Source organism: Patella vulgata, chromosome 1, assembly GCF_932274485.2.
Source record: "Patella vulgata chromosome 1, xgPatVulg1.2, whole genome shotgun sequence".
NCBI lineage: Eukaryota > Metazoa > Mollusca > Gastropoda > Patellidae > Patella > Patella vulgata.
The window spans coordinates 81,534,171-81,559,929 of NC_065879.2; the positions used below are offsets into that span (position 1 = coordinate 81,534,171).

At 35.9% G+C, this 25,759-nt stretch overlaps 2 protein-coding genes across 2 annotated transcripts; one reads left to right on the forward strand and one right to left on the reverse strand.

The window, feature by feature from the left end:
• Nucleotides 1-5,173: 5,173 nt before the first annotated feature.
• LOC126824986 (uncharacterized) lies at nt 5,174-11,813 on the reverse strand. The gene is made up of 4 exons (XM_050554431.2): nt 11,529-11,813; nt 9,923-10,087; nt 8,527-8,929; nt 5,174-7,744 (listed from the first exon to the last, which is right to left on the reverse strand). The coding sequence occupies exons 1-3, from the start codon at nt 11,782-11,784 to the stop codon at nt 8,535-8,537; spliced, it is 816 nt and encodes a 271-aa protein (XP_050410388.1). The 5' UTR covers nt 11,785-11,813; the 3' UTR covers nt 5,174-7,744; nt 8,527-8,534.
• Nucleotides 11,814-16,162: 4,349 nt separating this feature from the next.
• Nucleotides 16,163-24,108, forward strand: LOC126825038 (uncharacterized). Its single transcript, XM_050554460.2, has 3 exons — nt 16,163-16,460; nt 17,956-18,108; nt 19,725-24,108. Exons 1-3 carry the CDS (start codon nt 16,199-16,201, stop codon nt 19,961-19,963), a joined length of 654 nt encoding a protein of 217 aa, XP_050410417.1. The 5' UTR covers nt 16,163-16,198; the 3' UTR covers nt 19,964-24,108.
• The last annotated feature ends 1,651 nt before the right edge of the window (nt 24,109-25,759 follow it).

Below are 25,759 nucleotides of genomic sequence, written 5' to 3' on the forward strand. Positions count from 1 at the left end.
TCAAACTTGGTATACTTATTCCTTATACCCCAAGGAAGATCCCTATTGTTTTTGGTGCATGCCCGACCCCCCGGGGCAGAGCCACGCCCATTTCTAGTATTTGTTTGTTTGTCGTCTACAGGCCACATTTCTTAACTAATAATCTTGAAACTTTGCATACACATTCTTTGTACCCTAAGGAACATCCCTATCGTTTGGGGTGCATGCCCAACCCCCAGGGGCAGAGCCACGCCCATTTTCTTTTCGTGTGTCTTTGTGTCGCCTACAGGGCGCAATTCTTACTGGATTTTCTTCAAACTTGGTATACTTATTCCTTATACCCCAAGGAAGATCCCTATTGTTTTTGGTGCATGCCCGACCCCCAGGGGCAGAGCCACGCCCATTTCTAGTATTTGTTTGTTTGTCGTCTACAGGCCACATTTCTTAACTTATAATCTTGTTTGTGTATGCCCGACCCCCTTGGACAGAGACACGCCCAATATTTGTGTGCCTACTGGCCGCAATTCTTAACATACCTATTTTGAAAATTTGCATACCTATTCCTTATACCCTAAGGATGCCCCCTGTTGTTTTTTTGTGATTGCACAACCCCCCGGGCCAGAGCCACACCCATCTTTTCTTTGAGTCTCTGTGAGTTGCCTACAGGCCACGATTCTTAATGGATAGTCTTTGAACTTGGGATGTGTATTCCTTATAGCCTAAGGACGGCAACTGCATGTCCCGACTACCAGGGGCAGAGCCACTCCCAATTTTTGTGTTTATCGTTTACAGGCAGGAATTCTGAATGGATCAACTTGGTACTTGGCATATGTATGCCTTATAGCCTAAGGGCGTCAACTATTGATTTTGGTGAATGCCCCGAGCCCCAGGGACAGTGCCACGCCAAATTTTTGCCTTTAGCGCCCGAAGGCCACAATTCTGAATGGATTATCTTGGAACTTGGTATACATATTCCTTATACCCTAAGGACGGCAACTATTGATGTTGTCATTTCAATAACAGGGTGGTAACTATTTACATTGTTCCATATCCAACCCCTACGGGCTGAGCCACACCCATTTTTTGTATTTATCGTCTACAGGCCGCAATTCTGAATGGATCATCTTAGAACTTATTTATTTCTTATACCGTAAAGACAGCGACTATTTATTTTGAGTCTTGCCCCGACCTCTTGGGGCAGTGTCACACCCACTTTTTTGTTAGTACTTTGTCTGTAAATTTGGAAAAACAAACCCAACGCCTAGCCTTCTTTGCCTCTGATCACATTACAGCCATTTCATATTTCATTCTCTTCATTTTAAAAAGTACCATATCGATCAAAGCTGGAATGTGGACGTATATTGCAGCGTTAGCGGTGCTCTCGTTGAGATACGGTGTAGTTGGCTAGTAATGTCTCTATTTAAACGTGAAGCCAAAACCTTGGTGTTATATAAAAAAAAGTGCATTAGATAATACAGGATGCTATGAATATTTCTTTTTGTCTTTTATTGATCATTTTATGTATTTCTAGGTGCTTTGAGTTCTATGTCTTCATTTCGTCATACACACAGAAAGAATTTATTTTAGTTAAAAGGAATATATTTCATAAAAAACGGATAACTTAAAATTTAAAAAAATAAACTAAATATAACAAGAAGTATGGCTCTAGTGAGTGCACTATTGTTGGTAGATTTGGACCCAATTTTCCTGGCATCAGTTAAATGAAGTGGTAATCAAATGAAGTGTTTAATACATGGCTTTAGTGATGATCAATTGAACTGTTTAACACATGGCTTAGATGTGATCAAATTAACTATCTAACACATGGCTTAGATGTGATCAAATGTAGTTTCTAAGATAGCATGTGGCTTAAATGTGATTTTAAAAATACAGATGTGACGTCATCCTTTGATGTTGGTGTACCATTATTTCCAATAATGTAAGGGCAACTTCCCAATCGTACATTATCTATACTAGATGAAATATTGGACTCGCGTGACATATTTCATTGAAAAGCATGTGCGGGATAGTGTCTGTATTTTAAGTGGTTTAATGGTCTCAAGCTAAAGACATTGCGTAATATATTGAAACAACACTCGGCTTACGCCTCGTGCAGTATCAATATATTACTTAATGTCTCACTCTCGATCATTAAACCATACTTAAATGAAGTATCTCCGATAGCATGTGGCTTAGTGGTGATCAAATGAAGTGTTTAGTGGTGATCAAATGAACTGACTAATACATAGCTTTAATTATGATTAAATAAAATGCTTCTGTATAATATATCAGTTAAGTATGATATTTCATTGGATTGATACCAGTCGGAAGTACACTTAAATCTTATTCTTCAAAATATATCAGAGAACCTACATAGTTTTTGTCTATATATTTTTATATACATGCTTTCAATATATTAAATTATTTTTCATCTATGGATGTCTTATATACTAATTTTGTTATATTATGCACTGCTTTTTATACCAATTCATATATAATTTACTAAGAAGAAAGATTTACTGTTTCCCTCGAATTATAATGTATATTTCAATCATTTGTAAGTCTTTAAATTTGTCATAATACAGAGTCTGATAATTTGTCATAAGAGTCTGACAAAATGTCTTGTTACAGAATCTGATAATTATCATAATACAAAGAATTATGATTTGTCATAGTACAGAGTCTGATCATTTATCATAATGCAGTGTCTGGTAATTTGTCATATTACAGAGTATGATGATTTGTCATATTACAGGGTGTGATAATGATTCCGAGTATGATAATTTGTTTAATTAGTATGATGAAATCTGAAGTTCTACTTCCATGATGATTTTAATGATAGAATAAAATGTTAATTTGATACATTGTATGATAGTTTTAACACAAATTTCGGTTGAAATCCATCCTCTTGCGTCCATGATGATTTATACAAATGTAGAACCATACATGTACTACATAATTTTGATAAACAGTACAATTTAAAGGTCACCGGAAAGCTTTAATTTTTTTTTAAAATAATGCAAGTGATTATGTCAACATATCCTTTCCACAAGTATAACACGAACATATATGAATAATATTTTTAGCCTTATAATACAAAATTTGATCAATTTTATCTACATAAATAATATGTTAGTTTTTATGCACCCATAATGAAATAAGGTTGTATATTGAATGTTTCGTTGCCTGGCAACCTATCTTGATATCTGTGGAAATCCACCTGTTTGCTTCCATCCAGTTCTACAAATTTGTAATCTGTAGATTTATATATTTTAGTCCCATGTTTTGAGATTTTGTAAAGCATAATAATGATATGTATTTATATTTTAAAGTACAAGTTCTAAGTTTTATATAGCCTTTTTATCAGGTTTATTGAAATTCAAACTGTTCGAGATTTTGTTAAGCATAATAATGATTTATGTATCTTTATTTTAAAATACATGTTTTGAACTTTATATATAAATATTTTATAGCCAATTTATAAAATTTATTGAAATTCAAACTGCATTTACCAGTAAATCTGTTTTATAGAAACTGTGCGAAAATGTGATTGTTTATTATTCGTGTATATTAAGATTGTTTTAAAAGTATGATCAACATTTTGTATGTATACACTGTAAAGTTGATACTGTTCACTTATCAACAAATGACTTTTACTAAAATCTTAAAATACTGACATTCAGCACGAGCTTTTACGTCACATTAGTCCAATATCTCACTGGTTTGAATAAAGTACTATTGGCAAGTTGCCCGTACGATTATTTGAAATAATGGTACGCCAACATCAAAGGGTGACGTCACAACTGTATTTTAATTACTATTAAGCCATGAGAAATTGGATATTTTAGCTTATTGTCTCATCATATTTCAGTATAAAGGAGTATTTATGGTTAGTGAATGGCGTGAAAAATAATATCTGTTTCAACAGATCTTCCATTTAAAGAGATTTTTAATATTATGAATTTTTCTAGAAATTTATTTTATTGCTTTTATTTTATATGTTATCAAAATGTCTTCCAACTAGCAAGATAAATTTTTAAGGTGTAAAAATTACCCTCATCAGCTCATTATCCCAGTTGATAAATAAACTCCCTTTCATCATCCTTTCCAGTGAAACATAGTGCCTTCACAATAGACTTCCATCGATTCCCGTCCAGAATTAACTTTCTTTGCAATCTCCATGAGATTTTTGGAAAGAGCAATCATCCGGAAGAAATAATAAGCAAAAGTTTTAATAGATCTACGTAAACGGTCAAAACTATGCACTGAATGAAGTAATTTTAAATATATTCATTATTTTAAAGATACATTCTGTAGGAGCTAGCTGTTAAAACAGCTATCATGACCTTAGTATGTAATAATAATGAACAGAATATTTTGTTATGTGGGTTATTGTTCTCATATACAATTCTACTGATATTTTTTTTAAATGTATATTAAAAAATAAGAAACTGATTTATGTGAAAATGATTGTAGTTTCCTGCCATGAATTAGCATTTTACATAATATAGTTGAATTAGCATTTTACATAATATGGTTGTTTGTGTAAATTGTTGCACTGTATTTCTATAATTGAGATCTGTTTTAAATTTACTTCCATAGAAATAAAAGCATATTTTATTGAAGTTTTGTTTCATAGTTCTAGTCATTGAATTTAATCTGGTTTCAGCATACCCTGTCATGTGTACTTGATTTTTCCCTACCAAATTGAATCCTGTTGGTATGGGCATTAGTACATGTGCTATATCTATATATTACGCAATGTCTTGCACGAGACCAATAAACAACTTAAAATACAGACACTATCCAGCTCTTGCATTTCAATCAAATACGTCAAGGGGGTCCAATATTTCAACTAGTATAAATAATGTATGCTTGGCAAATTGCCCGTACCATTATTTGAAATAATTGTTGGGCTTCAAATGTAATCTAAGCTATCATTTAGACATTTATTAACATGATAAGCCCATAATCAATTCTCAAGACCATTGGATGGTAGAGATTTAAATGGATTAGAACACTCATGAAATTTTAAGATTTTGCGATAAAATAGATAGTCGAGACTAAGTCTCGCTTGTCCAGAAATACATCTTCCAACAGTCTTCCATCCTGATTTGACCATACCCTTATTCTTGCCAGACTCTCCCTGTCTTACCCCACCGACAAGGGATTATTCATTAACTTAACACACAAATTTTTTAATGTAAGATTTATTATAAAATGATTTTATAAAATGATTTACAATATATACAGATGATTAAAATCTAGAGATTATACAACTTGTTATTATAGAGACCTATATTTGACTGTTACAGCAGAATGAGTCGCAAGTCTTTTACCATTCTGCACACCGAGATCAATTTACTTCATACTTCGAGAATAGATCTCTGCCCTGAACGGCCGCCATATCCAAAATTTAGTGTGCTATTTTGTAATGTAGTTCTATTCCGTTTCATATCTGTCATATGCACAAAGAACAAAGACACATTTTCAGTTTTATTGAATGGGTGTGGAATAACCACTTCACAAAATTCTCAAACTATAGTGTTTTTGACTAAAATCGTCCATTTATGACTTAAAATGTCAGTCAACTAGCTTAGTGTCTGTTCTCAAACGGAGCTAACTGTAGACAGGCAGCCTAGATTTAGTATGGTCTTTTAGCAGGCAAAAGTTTAGATTTTGACTCATTTTGCTGTCACAGGTCATATTTTCTAATTATTGTTTAAAAAAATATATTATATACATTTTAATCATTACAGCCACATTCTGTAAAATAAGGAATCAATATGCCAATACAACCAGGGCTTTCACTTTTAAAATTTCTAGCCATTTCAAAAATTTATTACATCAATTGAATCCAATAGCATTTGAATATTAACCTAGTAAAATCAGCATTGGATGCCAGTACACAAGCCCTGCAGGGACATACCTGGCTCAGAGCAACGAGGGGGGGGGCGGAAAGTGTTCTCAGGGGGTGCTGTAAAATTGACGGACAATTGTTTATATGGTCAACAATTTTTCATAGGGGGGATTGGGGGCGAAACTTTTTGCAGAAGTCCCCCCAAGTTACGGGCCTGAAGCAGTTTAAGATCTAAAACAATTAATATTCAACCCTGGAAGCAATATAAATTTCATTCTGTCACTAAAAGAAAACCTTTTACCTCATATTCTTTACATTATGAGATATTTTTTTTTTGAAAGCTATCAAAAACTATTTAAATCTATAATCAAAGCTATCTGAATATATATACATTACATAATTTACTAATGTATGGCAAGCATTTAAAACAATCATTAATTCAATTTCTACCAGAGAGAGAGAGAAATGGGATTCAACATCCACTCAATACAAACTAGGTCATTTCAGGACTAACAAATAGTTCAATATTATTATAATTTCAATAATTCGCTTGCGCGTAGAGGTCTTTAGCAGTGGGTGGAAATTGTAAGACCCAACCATCTGGTTTCTACCAGAGAACCAATCAATTTGAATGGAATGGAACAGATGGAGTCAACGGTCTCATCAACACAATATTTTGGTAATTTTGAGACAAGAGAGAGAGAGAGAAATGGGGTTTAACGTCCACTCGACACAAACTAGGTCATTTCGGGACTAACATATGGTTTAACTTTATTTCAACAATTCGCTTGCGCGTAGGGGTCTTTAGCAGTGGGAGGAAACCGGAGGACCCGGAGAAAACCCACGAGGTTGGACAGGCGACCCTACTCCTTGTCACGTACAACCGGGGATTCGAAACCACATTTTGAGACAAAATGTCTATTTCTATGCTTACATGCGTAGACTATAATGCTGAGAAAGAGAGAAGTGAGGTTTTGACATCCACATGACACAATCCAGGTCATTTAGAGACTAAAATATGGTTCAATTTTATTTCAATAATTTGCTTAGTTTGTGTCGAGTGGATGTTAAACCCCATTTCTCTCTCTCTTATTTAACTACTTTTAGTTTAGTTTTGTGAGAGAGAGAGAGAGAGAGAGAGAGAGAGAAATGGGGTTTAACGTCCACTTGACACAAACTAGGTCATTTCAGGACTAACATATGGTTTAATTTTTTGATTTCTATAATTCGCTTGTGCGTAGGGGTCTTTAGCTGTGGGAGGAAACCGGAGGACCTGGAGAAAACCCACGAGGTTGGACAGGCGACCCTACTCCTTGTCACGTACAACCGGGGATTCGAAACCACGCCAGTCGACTCAATGACAGACTTTATGATACAGCGCGCGCACGCTAACCATTCAGCCATCCAACCCCCCCAGTTTAGTTTTGTGCGTAAACTCTCAACTGTTGGCTTACTAAGGACCTTAAAATTTAAACATATGCAGATTGTGTACACATTTTGAAAAGCAAACCAACACATAACTAAATCAAATTAGCACTTAATTTTTAACAAAATCCAAAGGATCATTTTAAGTAAAATATTTTACAAGCTATTTCATTTGTCAAGAAGACACACTAACTGATTGGACATTTTAATACCAGTAGGACATTGAGTGGCAACTAAACAGCTCTGGTAAAAAATTACTTCTAAAACAGCATCAGTATATAGTCTTTACTATAATGATATGAAGGGGACTTAAATATATACAGTTAAAAATATTATGACACGGATGTTGATGAAGCCTATTTCAAAATATGGAATGTTTTTAGTTTATGTACAAATATTTTAAATTCAAATAGTCAAAATTTGAATAAATTGCTAAATACTTCATTATTCTTCCCTCTAATATTCAGGGATCAAATTCTTCTGAAAGTGAAAAAAAATGTAAAATTGAAAAGATTACTATTATATTCATACAAGTATAAAAGGAAAAAATATTAATACAAATTTGGCTTCAAACAAATGGTAACTTGATTAGTTTGTCATGCATTTACCAGTATTACTCATACTCCTTGCAGTGTTTCGTTTGATTCGAGAAAATCACACTTAACACTACTGTAATGAAAGCAAATTTCTGTTCCAAACACCTCAGAGTAAACGAAGGGCTGTCATGTTGCTGTACTTGGGATATATTTGATTGAATGGGAAGAACAGACACACTCCCTCAAAGGCTCAAGTATCAGAAGCCAATCCAGCAATGGCCAGAGAGGGATTTCTTGGGCCATTGCTTCAGGAATATGGTATTACTTGATGAAATCCAACATTTTAAATACAAATGGCCATCTTTCATAATAAAAGAGCAGTTTAGAAGCCATTAACTTCTGATTTTAAGGAAACTGGTTTAAATAAAATTGCTGTCAATCAAAAGACAATTTCTATCAATTTTATTCCATGATGTGTGGTGTATAAATTTTGTTTAATGAGGTATCAATTTTGTATCAAATTTGTTCCATCCTGTTTGGTGTATCAATTTTGTTCCATAATGTAAATGTATGGTGCATATATTTTATTCCATGATGTGTGGTGTATAAATTTTGTTCCATTCTGTATCTATCTTGCTCCATGCGTCAGTTTTATCATTTTGTTCCATGCATCAATTTTAATCAAAATGATCAAACAATCATTCAATTGAAACTGTTAAAACAAACCTTTTGTATTAAACAAATGACTCTCCAACTTTAGTCTGTTTAGTCTGTTCCTGTGCAGGATATCTGTAATTGCTACTATCCCCACTTCTTCTCTGCATCTCCTGATCTCTGGCCATCGCCATCTCCTGGGCAATCTCTCGTTCTCTGGCAGCTTCCATCTCCTTAGCTCGAAGTTTATTTTCTCTAGAATTGACTCGATCAGGATTGTCTGCGTAATTTTTTTCCTTATCTTTAAATATGAGGGCGTTGACAAATGAAAACATGCCACCAAAAGCGTTGAAGAACCCGGATAGCACACAGAATCCGTAACCCCAAGACAAGTAATTCATCCAGGGTCTGGGCATCCATTTTGGATCGTTACACATTTCAGCAAACACCAATGCTATCAAAAACACCAATAACGCTGAAAAAGAAAAGAAGAAAATTAGATCAGTGGACTCTGCATTAATCATCTTAAGGTCTGTCATTGAGTCAACTGGCTTGGTTTTGAATCCCGGTTGTACGTGACAAGGAGTAGGTTCGCCTGTCCAACCTCTTGGGTTTTCTCCGGGTCCTCCGGTTTCCTCCTACTGTTAAAGACCCCTACGAGCAAGCACATTATTGAAATTTAAAAATTAAACCATATGTTAGTTCCGAAATGACCTAGTTTGTGTCGAGTGGACGTTAAACCCCATTTTTCTCTCTCTCTCTCTCTCCCAGAGAAAACCCACAAGGTTGGACAGACGACCCTATTCCTTGTCATGTACATCTGGGGAATCAAAACCATGCCAGTTGACTCAATGACAGACCTTATGATATAGAGCGCACGTGCTAATCATTTGGGCATCCAAAACCCCATTTTGAAATGTAAAAAAACGAAATAAAACAGGATCTGTGTTTTAATCAGATTGCTTGGAATTGTGACCTCATATCAAAAATCAAATTCCGTCAATAGATGCGGAATTGTTCAAGGAGAGAGAGAGAGAGAAATGGGGTTTAACGTCCACTCGACACAAACTAGGTCATTTCGGGACTAACAAATGGTTCAATTTTATTTCAATAATTCGCTTGCGTGTAGGGGTCTTTAGCAGTGGGAGGAAACTGGAGGACCCGGAGAAAATCCACGAGGTTGGACAGGCGACCCTAATCCTTGTCACGTACAACCGGGGATTCGAAACCACGCCAGTTGACTCAATGACAGGCCTTATGATACAGCACGCACGTGCTTACCATTCGGTCATCCAACCCCCCTGAATTGTTCAAGGAACAAGCACGTTGAGTTCCATGTCAATCGTTTATCAATTAGTGAAGCCTTACGCTATTTTCAAGAGCGTCACCTAGGCAATGAGAATAACAACAAACAGATGAGTAGCGTCTGGGGCTTAGTTCTTGGACCATAAATATGTAAATGACTTACATGCTAGTAGTAAGGTAAAACTGGCTACAAAATACATTAGTGATCTCTTCTTTTCAAATAATTTCTCATATAAACGATCCGAGAGATATACCACGAGAAATAGAATAGATAAACCATCAAGTATCAGAGTAAAAATAGACAACGCCTGTATACCCATAAACCATGCTGTAAATATACAAATATAACAAATAAAAATACAAATATAACAAATAAGTAAACCATCCATGCTGTAAATATATAAATATAACAAATAAGTAAACCATCCATGCTGTAAATATAAAATAAAAAAATATAACAAATAAGTAAATTATCCATGCTGTAAATATAAAAATGAAATGAAATGAAATAGGGTTTAACGTCCTACCTATCTGCACTGACTGGGCTAATGAAGATGGGCATTCAACATGCAGTGTGTTAAGGGGAAATGTTGCCCGGACAGCACTACGGCCTACTCTAATATCAAATTCCGACTACCAAGGGTTCTTTTCCATGGAAAGAAGGGACCTCGATTTTCTATCCCATCCAAACGACTAGACAGCTGTGGGCCTAGTATTTGACTGTGGTGCTGACAAGTAAAAAGTTCTGCATAATATTCCCTGAGGTTTCTACCCTTCAGTGGTGTGTGACGGAGAGCCAGGTAAGGAACACCACCTAGTCAGTTGGATGGGATGAAAAATCAATTTCTTGTGTACCTGTTGGTGTGCATGTAAAAGAACCCTTTGCGGTTTGAAATCGATGAAGATTATGTAGAAAAACTGATATTCCTGCAATACTTCCCTCATATCGAATTCCAACTGCCAAGGGTTCTTTGACATGGAATTAGGGAGGAAGGGACCTCAATTTTCTATCCCATCCGAACAACTAGACAGCTGGTATTTGACTGTGGTGCTGACAAGTAAAAAGTTCTGCATGATATTCTACGAGGTTCTACTCTTCAGTCAGGTAAGGAACAGCCCCGAGTCAATTAGATGGGATGAAAAATCTAAGTCTTGTGTACATGTTGGTGTGCACGTAAAAGAACCCTTTGTGGTTTGAATTTGATGAAGATTATGTTGAAAAACTGCTGTTCATGCAAAATTTCCCTCATGGCGTTTGCCCATATTCATTGGCCTGATTGGTACAGAAATGTAGGATGTGACAGACCAAATTTTGGACTTCCTGGTTTCTCAAAAAGAACCACTGCCCAGCTATACATGGTAGCCAGATCATAATATATGTAACTCTCATAAAAGTGTCTTCATTAGCCAAGGGGTACAGAGATGTAGGATATCAAACAGCTTGTAAAATTATGAGCTTTATTGTTGTGTGTAGGTGGATATAGTTATCACCTAAGAACCACTGCAATGTGACCCGCAACCTGGCAGCAATATTATCGTTCGAATATAATCCTTTGACAGTTAAATAGATAATTATTATGATTAATTAAAACAAACTTATCAACGGAGTTATCTTTCTTGAATACAAATAACTCGAAATCTGAGTCACCAAAAATCAGTTGTTATATATGGTCAATTTCAAACTGCTTACCTTCACCCCGACCCTTATTCATTTATATTTTAAAATTATCAAAATATATTTTACATTTTTATAAATGATACCAACTTACAGGGCATAAAATATGTCTTTACTCCATCAAATTCCGACGAATGAATCCACCAACAGCCGACATAAGTTTTCATGTTCGGGTCCCCTGGCATCACATAGCCCGCCAAACAGATGTGCCATAGACCAATATTCGAAAATGGGCTGTGAACTCTGGTCCAAGATTTGTACCAATATGGACTAGCGAAGGCAACAAACATCAACACAAACGCAACGATAGCACAGAAAAACGCCAAACGGTAAAACGTTTGCGTCGCCATTTTGAAATTACTGTTTTCACCTGAAGAAGGACAAGTCTATTACAGATAGGTGTGGAGGGGTGACAGGTGATAAGATATTAATTTCATTTGTTATAGAATTAAAACATGGATCACAAATTATCATGGTTTATACTTATTTATTTAATTTATTTTATGATTCTGAATTTACAAATCTACTTTAAAAATTTAAAAGACTTTTTTTTTAATAAGAGACAATAAGGAAAATTAACAGTGACTCGCGTAATGAGTCTCACTTTGTGTATTGCATTCGAATAGAATTTTGAATGAAAGGGCTGGATAATCATTCAAATAATAAATACCTTGAGAATGATGTCACGATGAATCTTGTCTTTGTAATTCACAGAGGGGGTGAACTGGGACGGATTTTCCCTTCTCTGCCTTTTTTATCGCATGACACGGACATTTGGAATTCGTTATAAGAGTAGGCCACTAGCTGTGCCGCTGCCCGGGAAAAATTTCCCTCAGAGCACACTGTATATAACGTATGGCCGTCTTCTTTATATCCCACTCGGAGTAGAACAGTAGGACATTAAACCCCATTTCATTTCATTTTTCCTTTTATACATGTATCTACCCGTACGAAACTTGAAAGTATTTACCCCAAAAGTATTTAAAAATCTGCTAAAGTGGTTATTTTCTGACGAGTTGATGTTATGATGGGCTTATATGGGCCATAAAGGTGCCAAACAAAGAATGTCCTTTAGAAACCAGGAACCGCACCGCACTTACCACGTGACATCCATACAGACTAAAATATTTCTGGAATGTCCGTGTTTGTCATGAAGGTTGCGGATCAGTTAGATTTAATTTCATCAAAGGAGATAAACCGCCTAGTTCCAACGGATATCTAATGCCAGTGATGTAGGAGAGAGAGAGAGAAATGGGGTTTAACGTCCACTCGACACAGACTAGGTCATTTCGGGACTAACACATGGTTTAATTTTATTTCAATAATTCGCTTGCGCGTAGGGGACTTTATCAGTGGGTGGAAACCGGGGCCCCGGAGAAAACCCACGAGGTTGGACAGGCAACCCTACTCCTTGTCACGTACAGTTGACTCAATGACAGACCTCGTGATACAGCACACGCGTGCTAACTAATAATTCCTTCGAAGACCAAAAGTTGTTGTATGGGACTGTGAAAGGATATCTGACAATTCATAAACAAAATTGACTGTCACTGGATAAGAGAACACGAAAGAAAAATAGAAAAAGTCCGTGCATTACCATGTTTTTATAAGTATAGAATGAATAAACACCCGTGAATGTACGAACTGTTTCTATTTTTCTCGTGTTCTCTTATCTAATGACATTCAATTACCTTTTTGAATTGTCAGATATACTCTTACAGTCTCATATAACAACTTTTTATCTTCGAAGGAATTTTTAGTGAGCAGAAATTCGCCCATGTATCTGTTATCACCCGTCACTTCAGCCAGTTTTATAGAGGGATAACTCGTGTTTCCCTTTTGCGTTCGTCACTTCCTATTGTTGAAACATTGATTACTCATCTATCGTAGCAATGATCTCTGTGAAAAAATAATATTTGGAACGTGTTTAACCAGTTCTATCACATATGTGATAATGACTGGCACCAATATTGTCCTTTAAACCCCATTTCATTTTACTTCATTTCCCATTCCGTTCTGTTTATTGAAGATGTATATTCCACTTTGTTTATTAAAGATATATATTCCACTTTGTTTATTAAAGATATATATTCCGTTTTGTTTTTAAAGATGTATATTCCGGTCGGCTTATTAAAGATGTATTTTCCGTTTTGTTTATTAAAGATGTTTATCACCCAATAATACATTCTACAGTAGATATCGCTTGTGTGATATATTTCATAATCTACTGCGATATCTCCTTGGTCAGTTGAAAAGGAACTACTTTTTATTATTTTCAAAGAACAGTTCATTTCTTATTAAAAGTAACATTTTTTAAAAATTAAATATGAACTATTGTTATTCAATTGACCTTGATGGAAACACTGGGTCAATATAAAGGACTTTGCAATGGTTGAATTGCTGTCACAAAATGATGTATCACTACGCCATAATGTTCAGTAAAAGTGAAATCTACAGCAAAGAATTATATTTATCTATTTGTGGACGTAAGAAGGGATTGGGTGATAAATAAAATCTCCTACTCGTCTTTTTTGATATAAGACTGGTAGGAGATTCTCTATGTATTCCGTTTTGTTTATTAAAGATGTGTATTCCGTTCGGTTTATTGAAGATAGGGACCTTTCGCATCGGTACGAAAACGAACACCAAAACGAACATATGTTCGTTTTCGTTTTCGTATCCTCTTACACGCGGTTTCGCAATCCGACGTACGATAATAGCTAGATGGCGTTGATTTCCACTTCATGAACTTCTCGGTCAAGGCAAAGTTTTCAATCGATTTTTTGGCAGATGTACAACAAATCAAGAGGAATATTGCTGTTGAGCACATTCTACGAACTCTAAAAAATGAACAATATACATAAAGCCTCGAAAAATGGTGGAAAATTCAATATATATGAGACAAGAAACATATTCGTTTGCATACCTACGTAAATCCAGCTCCATACGCGTAACGTTTTTCACTGGCCGAACACTCATTACGGATTGACGTCACAAGTACACACGAATCGATGACGTTTTCGTTTTCGTATTCGTTTTCGTACCGATGCGAAAGGTCCCTGATGTGTATTCCGTTCGGTTTATTGAAGATGTGTATTCCGTTCGGTTTATTGAAGATGTATATTCCGCTTTGTTTATTACAGATGTTTATTCCGTTTGGTTTATTAAAGATGCATATTATGTTAGGCTTATTGAAGATGTATACCTCGTTCTGTTTATTAAGGATGTATATTCCGTTCGGTTTATTGAAGATGTGCATTCCGTTCTGTTTATTAAGGATGTATATTTCCTGAATGTACAACATTATTAATGTGTATTGCATAATACCGTTACGTATTCCAAGATGTGTATATTCTGCATAACATGAAATGTGGTTTAACGTAATGTTGTGCACCAGTAGAGCAGAATGGGAGATTTGCACAGGAACGGCGCCTAGTCGCTCGGATAGGACAAAAAAACGAGGCCCCGTGTACACGGTGGCGTGCAGATAAAGGAACTCCTGGCAGTTGGAATTCGGTAAAGAGTAGGCGGAAACGCCTCTGTCCGGGTAGAATTTATCCCACAGCATACTGCATGTTTGTCTTTTTTCATTAGTTCGATTGGTGCAGAAAAATTGGAGGCGTGGTTTCACGAGGGCCTGGCAAGGACAGCTGTCTAGTCGTTCGGATGGGAGGAAAAACGAGATCCCGTGTACACATTGGCGTGCACGTAACATATCCCTTGGCAGTTAGAATTCGATATAAGAGTAGGTCGTAGCGCCGGTGTCCGGGCAAAATATCCCTCATACACATTGTTTGGCGTAAGCCCGTCTTCATTATCCCAGTCGGAGCAGAACAGTAGGACGTTAAACCCCATTTCATTTTACTTCATTTCCTATTCCAACGACCATAGCCTGCATCCGGGGAAACCAACGACTTACCTCGTTGTTAGTGAGCCAACTCACCAATTGAGCCACTGCGAATCCTTCGGTGCATTTTATTTGCAATCATATAAGATGGGTTTTATTAACGTTACTTTACGGTTTGACTATAATCATTGTTAATTATCATAGTAGCCACTTGTCAATGTTGTAGGACAGAGGGCCTGGCAGGGGACAACATATAGTCGTTCGAATGGGACAAAAACGAAGTCCCGTGTATACATTGGCGTTCACGGAATATAAACCTTGGCAGTTGGAACTCGATATAAGAGCAGGCTGTAGCGCGGCTGACCGGGCAAATATTCCCTCATGGCACACTGTATGGCAATTAGGAACAGCGTTTAGTCGATCGGATGGGACGAAAACCCGAGAGTCCTGTGTTCTCCTTTGTGTTCACACCCTTGACAGTTGGAATCCAACTGTTGTCCGGGCACAATAGCTCACTGTACGGTATGGCTTATGCCCCTCTTCGTTAGCCCTGTCGGAGCTGAACAGTACCGTAGAACGTTAAATTAGACCCCATTTCATTTCATTGTCAAATCATCCCAGAAGCCTATATATTGATCGTTAAACCTAACTATGAATTAGTTCCTGTAATTTTTATCCCACGAACATCGTAACGAGCTTTCGTGCATTATTCAACGGATGACACAGTTATGTTGTTATGTTGTTATCAAGGTAAACTGTTACCTGCTCAAGAAAAGTCGACTGGTCCAGAATGTGTCACCAATCTAGTCTCGAATATACAAGTCTTTGTCCTGAATGGAGTTTTACCTGTCGTACTGGAAAATCAAAACTATCTCACCTATTTTAAGATTACAAACGCCTAAACTATCTGTTTCAAAATGGCGTTAAGAAAAACCTTAGTAGGAATTTTTGGACTTATTTTTACGATCCTTGCATTCATATGTCTCTTGGTGGCCTTTGCGACGCCGAACTGGATCGAGTCGTTCCAGGATCGATCCAGGGAATTTGTCAAAATGGGCCTTTGGGAGGCTTGTTTCGACAATTGGACGTATTACAAAGATTACCTGGGAAAAAGATATCAAGGTTGCTGGTGGATTTTCTCATTTGAATACAGACCAATCTGGTCATACCTGAATCCACGTAAGTATCAACTGTCAAAGAGCTGTTTTTGAAGTTTTCATCAGGTGCGCTTTTATTAATTAACCTGGTACAGGTGTAAATTGTCGGTTTTCTTTGAACGCGATATGAGATTTTAAGAAAAAAAACTAATTATTCAAGATGGCTTCCATAATTATTATTTCATGTTATATAAATAGTATTTATATCATCATAAGAAAATGCCCATAAATATTATTTGTTAAAGGGTATCTCGAAAAATATATTTTAAATAAATTTTTAAAAAGGCAGTTTCCAAACCACAAATTTATATGACATATGTGGAAAATGACACGGTAAAATTGTTGGGCTTTAGTTTATGTTTGTGAAATGGAATGAAATGGGGTTTAACAATTAATGCCCCACTTTTCAGTACCAACCAGACTAATGAAGACAGGCATACATCATGTGGTGTGATATGAGGGACATTTTGCCTTGACAGCGGCACCATGGCCTAATCTTATTTCAAATTCCAATTGCCAAGGGTTCTTTTTTGGTCACACCAACGTGTACATGAAACTGGTTTTGCATTCCATCCAATGGACTAGACACTTTCCTTGCCATGTCCTCGGTCCAGCACCACTGACAAGTGGGAACCACACTGGAAAGTCCCAGGGAACTTTCTCGACCAATACCTAGATAGATTCCTAAACCAACTGGTTAGTGAGCTAGAGCCTTATTCACTGAGTCACCATGGGTTTACATTATAATATAACCTGCACAGCCAGCATAAAATAGATTTGACATTTGTACCATTTCTGAATTGAAACGGTATACAGACAACTCATCCCAATATAAGACAACTCATCCCAATATAAGACAACTCATCCCAAGTTAGAAGACAACTCATCCCAACCTTAAAACATGGGTCGAGATATAAGACAACTCATCCCAACAAATGTAAGTGCTAGTTATATTTGTGTTAATACAATTGCTTTCTTCGAAGAAAACTCAGACCAATCTGATTTTGTTATAAAAATCCACGCAGTTGAAGCTGTTCCAACTGTGGAATTCTTATAGAAACCAAACTGTTAGCAACAACCAGTTATTAAAAAGATGTATAGGAATCTATTGAGGGACAAACTGACAGACTAACTGACTGAAGAAAAAACTTATTAAGAAAATGAAGAAAAAAAACAACAGATAAATGTATGTGTTGATGTAATAAAACGTATTATTAAAAAATTGTTGATATCTCGACTCATGTATTAAACCAAACAAAACTAAGTTGGAATGAGTTGTCTTTTATCTTGGGATGAGTTGTCTTCTTTCTTGGGATGAGTTGTCTTATATTGGGATGAGTTGTCTTTGGGATGAGTTGTCAGGTATTCGTTGAAACGTAGCATGTTGATAAAATTCAGAAGTAGTATTTCCAGATTAGTGTTTTAATTTTATTATAGCACAAATAGCCAGCTCTTTATCTAAATCTTAAAGAATGTATCTTTAATTATAATTTGTTGTTGTTTTTTATATATTTCAGCATGGTTATTGGCCGTCCAGGTTTTGCTCACCCTGACATTTTTGTTGATGATGGTGACCATTTTATTCGTGGCATTCTATTTCCTCCATTGTTGTCCATTAGCGAAAGCCAAAAATTATGTAATGGCTGCCACGGTGATGGACTTCATTTCAGGTCAGTATTGTTTGTTTTCAATAAAATTAAATGTAATGGGGTTTGACATCCTACTTTTCTGCAGTACAATCTGACTAATGAAGATGGGCATATGCCATACAGTGTGCTGTGAGTCAGTTTTGCCCGGGCAGCGAGACTATTACCTACACTTATATTGAATTCCAACTGCCAAGGAATCTTTTAAGTGCTTGCCAATGTATACATGGGACCTCGGTTTTTTCTCTCACCCACTTGACTAGACAGCTGTCCTTGTCAGTACCTCCGTCCTACACCACTGACAAGGGGAAACCTTGTCAGAAAATCCCAATGAACTTTCTCGGCCAATGCAAGAATCGATCACCCGACCTCCTAGCTAACGAACCTGTGTCTTACACTTAGCCACCAAGGCACCCAAGAGGTTGAACAGGTAAACCTACTCCAAGTTGTCATGTTGAAGCTTGGGATCAAAACCGCACTAATTGAGAGAGAGAGAGATGGGGTTTAACATCCACTTGACACAAACTAGTTCATTTTGGGACTAACATGGTTCAATTTTATTTCAATAATCCACTTGCACATAGGGGTCTTTAACAGTGGGAGAAAACCGCCAAGGTTGGACAGGTGATCCTACAGCCGGGGAATCAAAATCACACCAGCTGACTCAATGACAGACCTTATGATACAGCTAGCACGCACTTACCATTCGGCCATCCAACCCCCCACCCCCCCTAACTAATTGACTCAATGGCAACCCGTATAATCTAAAGTTCACCACCTCCTATAAATTGTTCAAGGGGACACCTTGGTAAATTGGGGATCACGTGGCTAAGTGGGTAAGACGCTAGCTCGCTAGCCTGGAGGTCGGGTGTTCGATCCCTGCATTGGCCGAGAAAGTTCATCCAGATTTTCCGGCGTGGTTCCCCCTTGTCAGTGATGCAGGACGGAGGGCCTGACAAGGATAGCTGTCTAGTCCTTCGGATGAGACGAAAAACCGAGGTCCCGTGTATACATTGGAATGCACGTAAAAGATCCCTTGGCAGTTGGAATTCGATATAAGAGTAGGCCGTAGTGCCGCTGTCCGGGCAAAATTTCCCTCATAGCACACTGTATGGCGTATGCCCGTCTTCATTAGCCCAGGTTAGGAGCAGAACAGTAGGACGTTAAACTCCATTTCATTTCATTTCATTTCCTTGGTAAATTAAATATAGTGCTGTAAGGGGGAGGGGGCTAATGACATCATTTTTGAAGGTCACTAAATATGCTGTGTAGTAATTTGGATGGGACAAAAAAAAGCGAGGTCCTGAGTATACATTGCCAAGCACTTAAAAGATCCCTTGGCAGTTGGAATTTGATATAAGAGTAGGCCATAGTGTCGATGCCCAGGAAAAATTGCCCTCATAGCACACTTTGTGGTGTATGCCCATCTTCATTAGCCCAGTCGGAGCAGAAAAGTAGGACGTTAAACCCCATTTCATTTTATTTTCCAACCTCTTGGTTTCCTTCCACTGCTAAAAACCCTACGAGCATACAAATTATTGAAATAAAATTGAACCATGTGTTAGTCCCAAAATGACCTAGTTTGTGTCGAGTTAAAGTTATCCTAAGTTTGAAATTCCACGTTTCTTTAATTTTTTCAGGATTGGTGATCGCCATATGCACCATTGTATTTGGTGTGAAGGCAGAAATTGATCGTCAATGGTTACCACAACCCGATTCAAACTACTTGTCATGGTCATTTGGTTTCTGTGTTTTGTCCGGATTCTTCAGCTTGTTTGGAGGAATGTGCCTGTTGGTCGAATCAATGCGTCTGTACGTATCCAATAAAAACGACAGACGAGAAGAAACTTACGGCATGAGAGCATCAAGCCATTGTTAATGAATATCAACTTACCGACCTTTCGAAAGACTTTTTATCATTTTCAGTAAGGTTCATTGTGATTGGACAGAGAGGTTGTCACATGACTTGTAGCTTGCCATATAAACAAAAAGAAATTAGTCAAGTGGATTATAAAGTTGAAATTGGAGAAATTATTTATGTGATGCATTTCTAGAGCACATAGGCCTACATGTACAAGGAAGATTTTATTTGTAACCACAGTATTTAGATTTAGGGCAACTGTTTATTGGGACACTATGGAGATACTCGATTGAAAGTTTCGTAATTAAATTTTTTATATTCCCCAAAAATCAAGTATAAAAGGAGATTTCGGGCTACAATGCATGCACTGGTTACATCAGAAAATATCTCAACTAATCCTAACAGCTGAAATATATTTATTGTGTTTAATTCCGTCACGATTCTTTTCTCAAAATCTGTTAATTCGAGACAATGTAGACTAGCATTCAAGCATCCACCATATGTATCATAAACAAGCAAAAATCCTTAGTGCCTTTAAACAGCTTCAGGTCATTGATGCTTCGAAAGTTTTTACGAAGTACCGTAATCGTAACTCAGACGAGATAATCTTTATTCGTAAGTACTGTGGGGGGTTGTATGGCCAAATGGTTAGCACGTGTGCGCTGTATCATAAGGTCTGGCATCGAGTTAACTGGCGTGGTTTCGATTCCCTGGTTGTACGTGACAAGGAGTAGGGTCGCCTGACCAACCTCGTGGGTTTTCTCCCACTGCTAAAGACCCCTACGCGCTAATTCTATTCAACCATGTGTTAGTCCTAAAATGACCTAGTTTGTGTCATGTGGACGTTAAACCCCCATTTCTCTCTCCCCCTAAATACTGTGTTTATGAATAACCTCTTCCTATATTTACTGTGTTTATGAATAACCTCTTCCTATATTTAACATGATGTGCTGTTAAACGGTGCAAAACATGTTGAAATTTGGGGAAGTTTCATTTCTAAATTAAATCAAATTTAACACTAAGAGACAAAATGGTACATTTATATAGAATTTGAGATTTTACAAAAATTAAGTAATTTTTTACTTGTCCAGAAATTTTTTTAGGTATAAAAATGAAAAAGATGTTTTTTTGAACATTGAAAGACAGAAAAGTATATTTATATATATTAGAATAATTAGGTTTGATTTTATTTTTGATAATATTAATAGTTATAGTGAGTTAGTAAGTTAGGGATGTAGATCTAAACCTATTGACCTCAGAAAATGCTGAAATGCTCATTATTTTAGCATTCTTAACCCTTTAGCTCTTGGTACATATAAATATTGATTATCACAATTCCTTGCAGGGCCAGTTGTTTAAAATGCAGGGCTCAATTTGGGAGGCTCGAAGTTAAAGGAACCCTAGATACAGGCAGTTGATACTACTGTTGCTTAGAACACCCTCAAACCGCACAAGATACATGAAAAGTTCTTTGTGTTCTAGGACAGTATATTAGCTCTTGGGAGGGTGGGGGGGGCGAGAGGAGGGTATCTAAGGAGCCCTCCCATAGTTACAGGCGGACAAGGTGCTAAAGGGTTAGCATGGAGGCAATGCCCTGAAACCTAAAATTGGTGACCACTTCAAATTTTTAGTTGAGTGGGCTACATCCCAGATTGGATCATTATCATTTATAAATAATTCATTTCGCCCAAAAAACACAAAAAAGCTTCATCTTATTCTTCATCCAGTTGAATTATACCGAAACAAAATTACCCTTTTTCTTAGAACTAAATCATTTATACCAATTTCTTTGCCTTTATAAGATGGCAGCAATTGACAGAGGCTTCGGAAATATTTTCCAAAATAAATATTTTTTATTGTATATACTTTTAAGTGCTACTTTGAAGTTATGATTGAATTTCTTTAGAATTCATATAATTAACATTCCAATATTATTCTGTGTAATTTGTCAAAATGTTCAAAATGTTTTATTTATTAATTACCACTTTATGATCAATTCTTAAAATCGCTGATCACCAATATCTAACTTTTCACTTCTTAAACCATGGTTAAAATTGATTATTTAACACTTGGTTAAAAAAAATAAAGAAAATAGCTGCTGGCTTGAATTCAATTAAATTAAAAAAGGCTAACTTTAGGTGGCACTGGCTTTTTGACATTATCTGCAGATGGTGCTGACTTATCAATTCATCATACTAAATAGAATTGAAGCATTATTTGACTGATACTTCTTTTCGAGAATCAGATTTAATAATATTGTAGTTTGCAAGGGATTAAAAATATCTCAAATGGCGATCAGCGTTTTTAATTACTACTTTAATTTTATTTTGATGTAAAACACAGCACTTTTTTGTATAACAATCCTGAAAATCCTGTAGCTGCATTCTAAAAAGAAACAAAAATGTTCATAATAACACAACTCTATGGATTTACTACTTCTTGGTTTATTACATGCAACGTTTCACTACTCTTACAGGTATCTTTATAGTACATTCATGAGTAAAACAATTTAACAATCATCACATTAATTAAGACTTATAACAACAACCATTTTTGTTTTGAATATGACTTTACTCATGATCATTAATGAATAACAAACATACAATTATAGTAGGCTACATCCATGAGTAAAACATTTTAACAATCAAAACATCACATTAATTAAGACTTAAGTAACAATAACCATTACTTTACTCATGGATGTACTATAAATGTATAGTTGTTATTCATTATTGATTATTGCTTGATAAAGGTACCTGTAAGGTAGGGGCAGATGGTGTCTCCCCTAGCAAAATTTAAAAAAAATCCCAACGAAATACACAATTTGGAATATTTCCTAGATATTGGCATCGATGCAAAAGGGGAGAAAATTGGTGCATGGTGCTTGGGTATGGCTAGCATCGAATGAAAAGTACCTATAGAGTGGGGTGGAAGTGGGACATGCACCTTTTGAAAATAAGAAATTGCTATATATGTATGTTTTGTTAGGTTTGTTTGGCATTCTTCCAAATAGTTTATGTTGATTGTAGTTCTCTTTTATTTTATTTTTTTAAAAAAACAACACTATTCTCACATTTTCAGCAAATCACTATTTTATAAGACTGTAAATATTCGAGATCATTTTTAAGAATTTGTGACCCTCTCCCACAAAACCAGGCGCTTGTCGCACAACTTCATTTTGTACTACGGGCACAAAAATTTTTTATAAACTGTATGCCTTCTTGTTGCTGTGAATGAGCCGAACTCAACTCCAGATAATACAACAAATTTAAAAAGAATTGCATTTTTGGAGAGCTTAGGCTGTGGACTATTCAAATATGCTGCCAGCTCAATTTTTACAAAAATGACCAAGAGCCTGGTTTTGTGGGAGCAGCTCACATTTTGTATTGTATTTGCAACCTACTATACATGCTCAGTGAGTGAAAGCATTTAACATATTAACCGACTGCTTCTCATTTACCTTGAGTCAACTAAAATATTATAGCTACCCTTGGTTACTATTTTATCACAATTTGGAGCCAATCAAAAACCAAATCTCATTTTTAGTTACCCTTGGTTACCATAATTGTTGTATTACTGGTTGATTGGGACTATGTATTCGAACACTTTGTGAATAATTTGATAACTATAAAATTGCCTGTTAGGCCACTTCTGTTCTTCCGGAATACGTTACCTATTTCTTGGAGAAAAAATAATAATTCAAAAACCAAAAATACTTGGTTACTTTTCTCGAAAGCTTTTAGCCACATTTTCAAGTTTTGAAATTCTAAATAAAATATTTTTCATGAGACTCAAGTGGGGTTTTATTTATAACTAAAAATTAAATTGACTTTACCATACTAGTAATTTCTGTTTGGACTTCGGAGCTAATAAAAAGCAAGTTTGGTTAGTCCCAAAATGACATAGTTTGTATCGAGTGGACGTTAAACCCCAATTATTTCTTTCTCCATCCATCCTTACTAAGAATAGCTAAAATATTAGAATCACCATGGTAACTTTTTAACTATTTCATTCATTTACTAACCTGTAAATATCTATTTTAAATAGAAAATCGGATGTATATATTATTATGTCTTCTAATAATCCATCTTAATCATAATTATTTTCATCTTATTAATTTTTGTACATTGGTATATTATATATAATTAAACATTTCTTCTCTTCTTCTTTCTTTTCAATTTTTTACGCCCATCAAAATGTTGTGTACTAGATGTTCTCGCCACACCCCTGTCTGTATGTTGGATCGACATACACAATTGGTTGTTGACAGCTATCACCCAAGAGGAAAAAGTTAATTGATTTTCAACTATTTTTTCGATAACTTGAACAGCTCAGTCATCTAATTGATTACTCCTACTTGATTTTTTAAATATTAGCCAAGGAAAAACTAGAAGTCTACCATATTTTAATAATTTCTGATAATTACTATTACTTCATGGGTTGCTGCGATTGATCGGTAATTAATGTCTTGGTGCTCCCATTGCTTAATTAAAGAATCAAAATGTAACACCCTTTATGGACTGCTCAGACAAGTTAACTGCTTTGGAGTTTTGTTCTCAGGCAAACTATCTTTTTGTTTTTTATTTAATCTGCTTTAAAAGCTTTACTGCCTTTATTTCGATTGACCTCTTCAGACAGCTGGTAAGTTCATAAGGATACGGATACGGAATTATTTACATGTAAATATTGTTTTAGTTAAACAATATGCAACTGAACGAATTGGCCTGCTCATTTGAATAGCCTTGCTCTCCATCTTTCTTGCTTCTAGCTATGCTTTAAATTGCCTCAACACGCTTTCCCAGAATTTATTGCAGTACATGCTGCATGTGCTGAATTAAACATACTATAAGAAAGCTAATCGCATAGAAGAAATGACAGAAGGTGGAAAGGGAGGAAGAAAAGCCGTCTCAGAATTGAACATGAAAACCGCCATATATTCCTTATTGGGACGCAGAACAGTATGACGTTAAACCTCATTTCATTTCATTTCCTTATTAGACTATTAGCCCATGGGCCTTGTATTATAAGGTCCATGGTTAGTCGAATCCTCAGTTGCCATTAAGAAAATTGTCACTTCACCTACAATATGGGTCAGTAAGGAGAATTGCAAACATCTGAAGAAACGACGAATGATCTAAAAAGGAGATGGAAGACGAAACCAGCTCCATATAAACCCAAATGAGATCACAGCAAAAGAAAGTCAAGAAGCTTCCCGTCAATCATTTTTAAAAAATCACTATAATCCCGTCATAACTTACTTTAGCAAATCTTGCCTATTAGTGATAAAATATGGCAGTCATTTTTGATGTTACTTCCTAAATATATCGGGTGATTTAAAGTTATGTAATCAGGGTTATGGTTAGTTTTAGTTTCTGCATATATTGAAGTTAAAGAGGGAGTGACAACAAACATGAATGCCAAATATTCTATATTCTAGAAATAACTCATTGGTCAGTAGTCGTTAACTACCATAGCTGGTGTAGCGACCTTAATCCTGTGTATAATTTTTGGTCATTTATCATATGTTAAATATATGTAGGGACCTATTGTTCATCTGTAGGCTATTTAAGTATCTATAAGCCTGGTATGATCTAGAATCGACCAGAAGAATAGGCCTATAAATAATAATTCAAAAAGATTATACAGTATAAGAAAATATAAATAATAATAATAAAATGGGTATTATCTTAACTTTGTTAATAATCATTCAATGATTTGGGCCCTTGGTTCAGTGATTGTTTTTACCAGGGATTGATTCGTTTTTTTATATATTTAAAGACCGGTGCATTTAACCCTTATTTTTTTCTTGTTTCC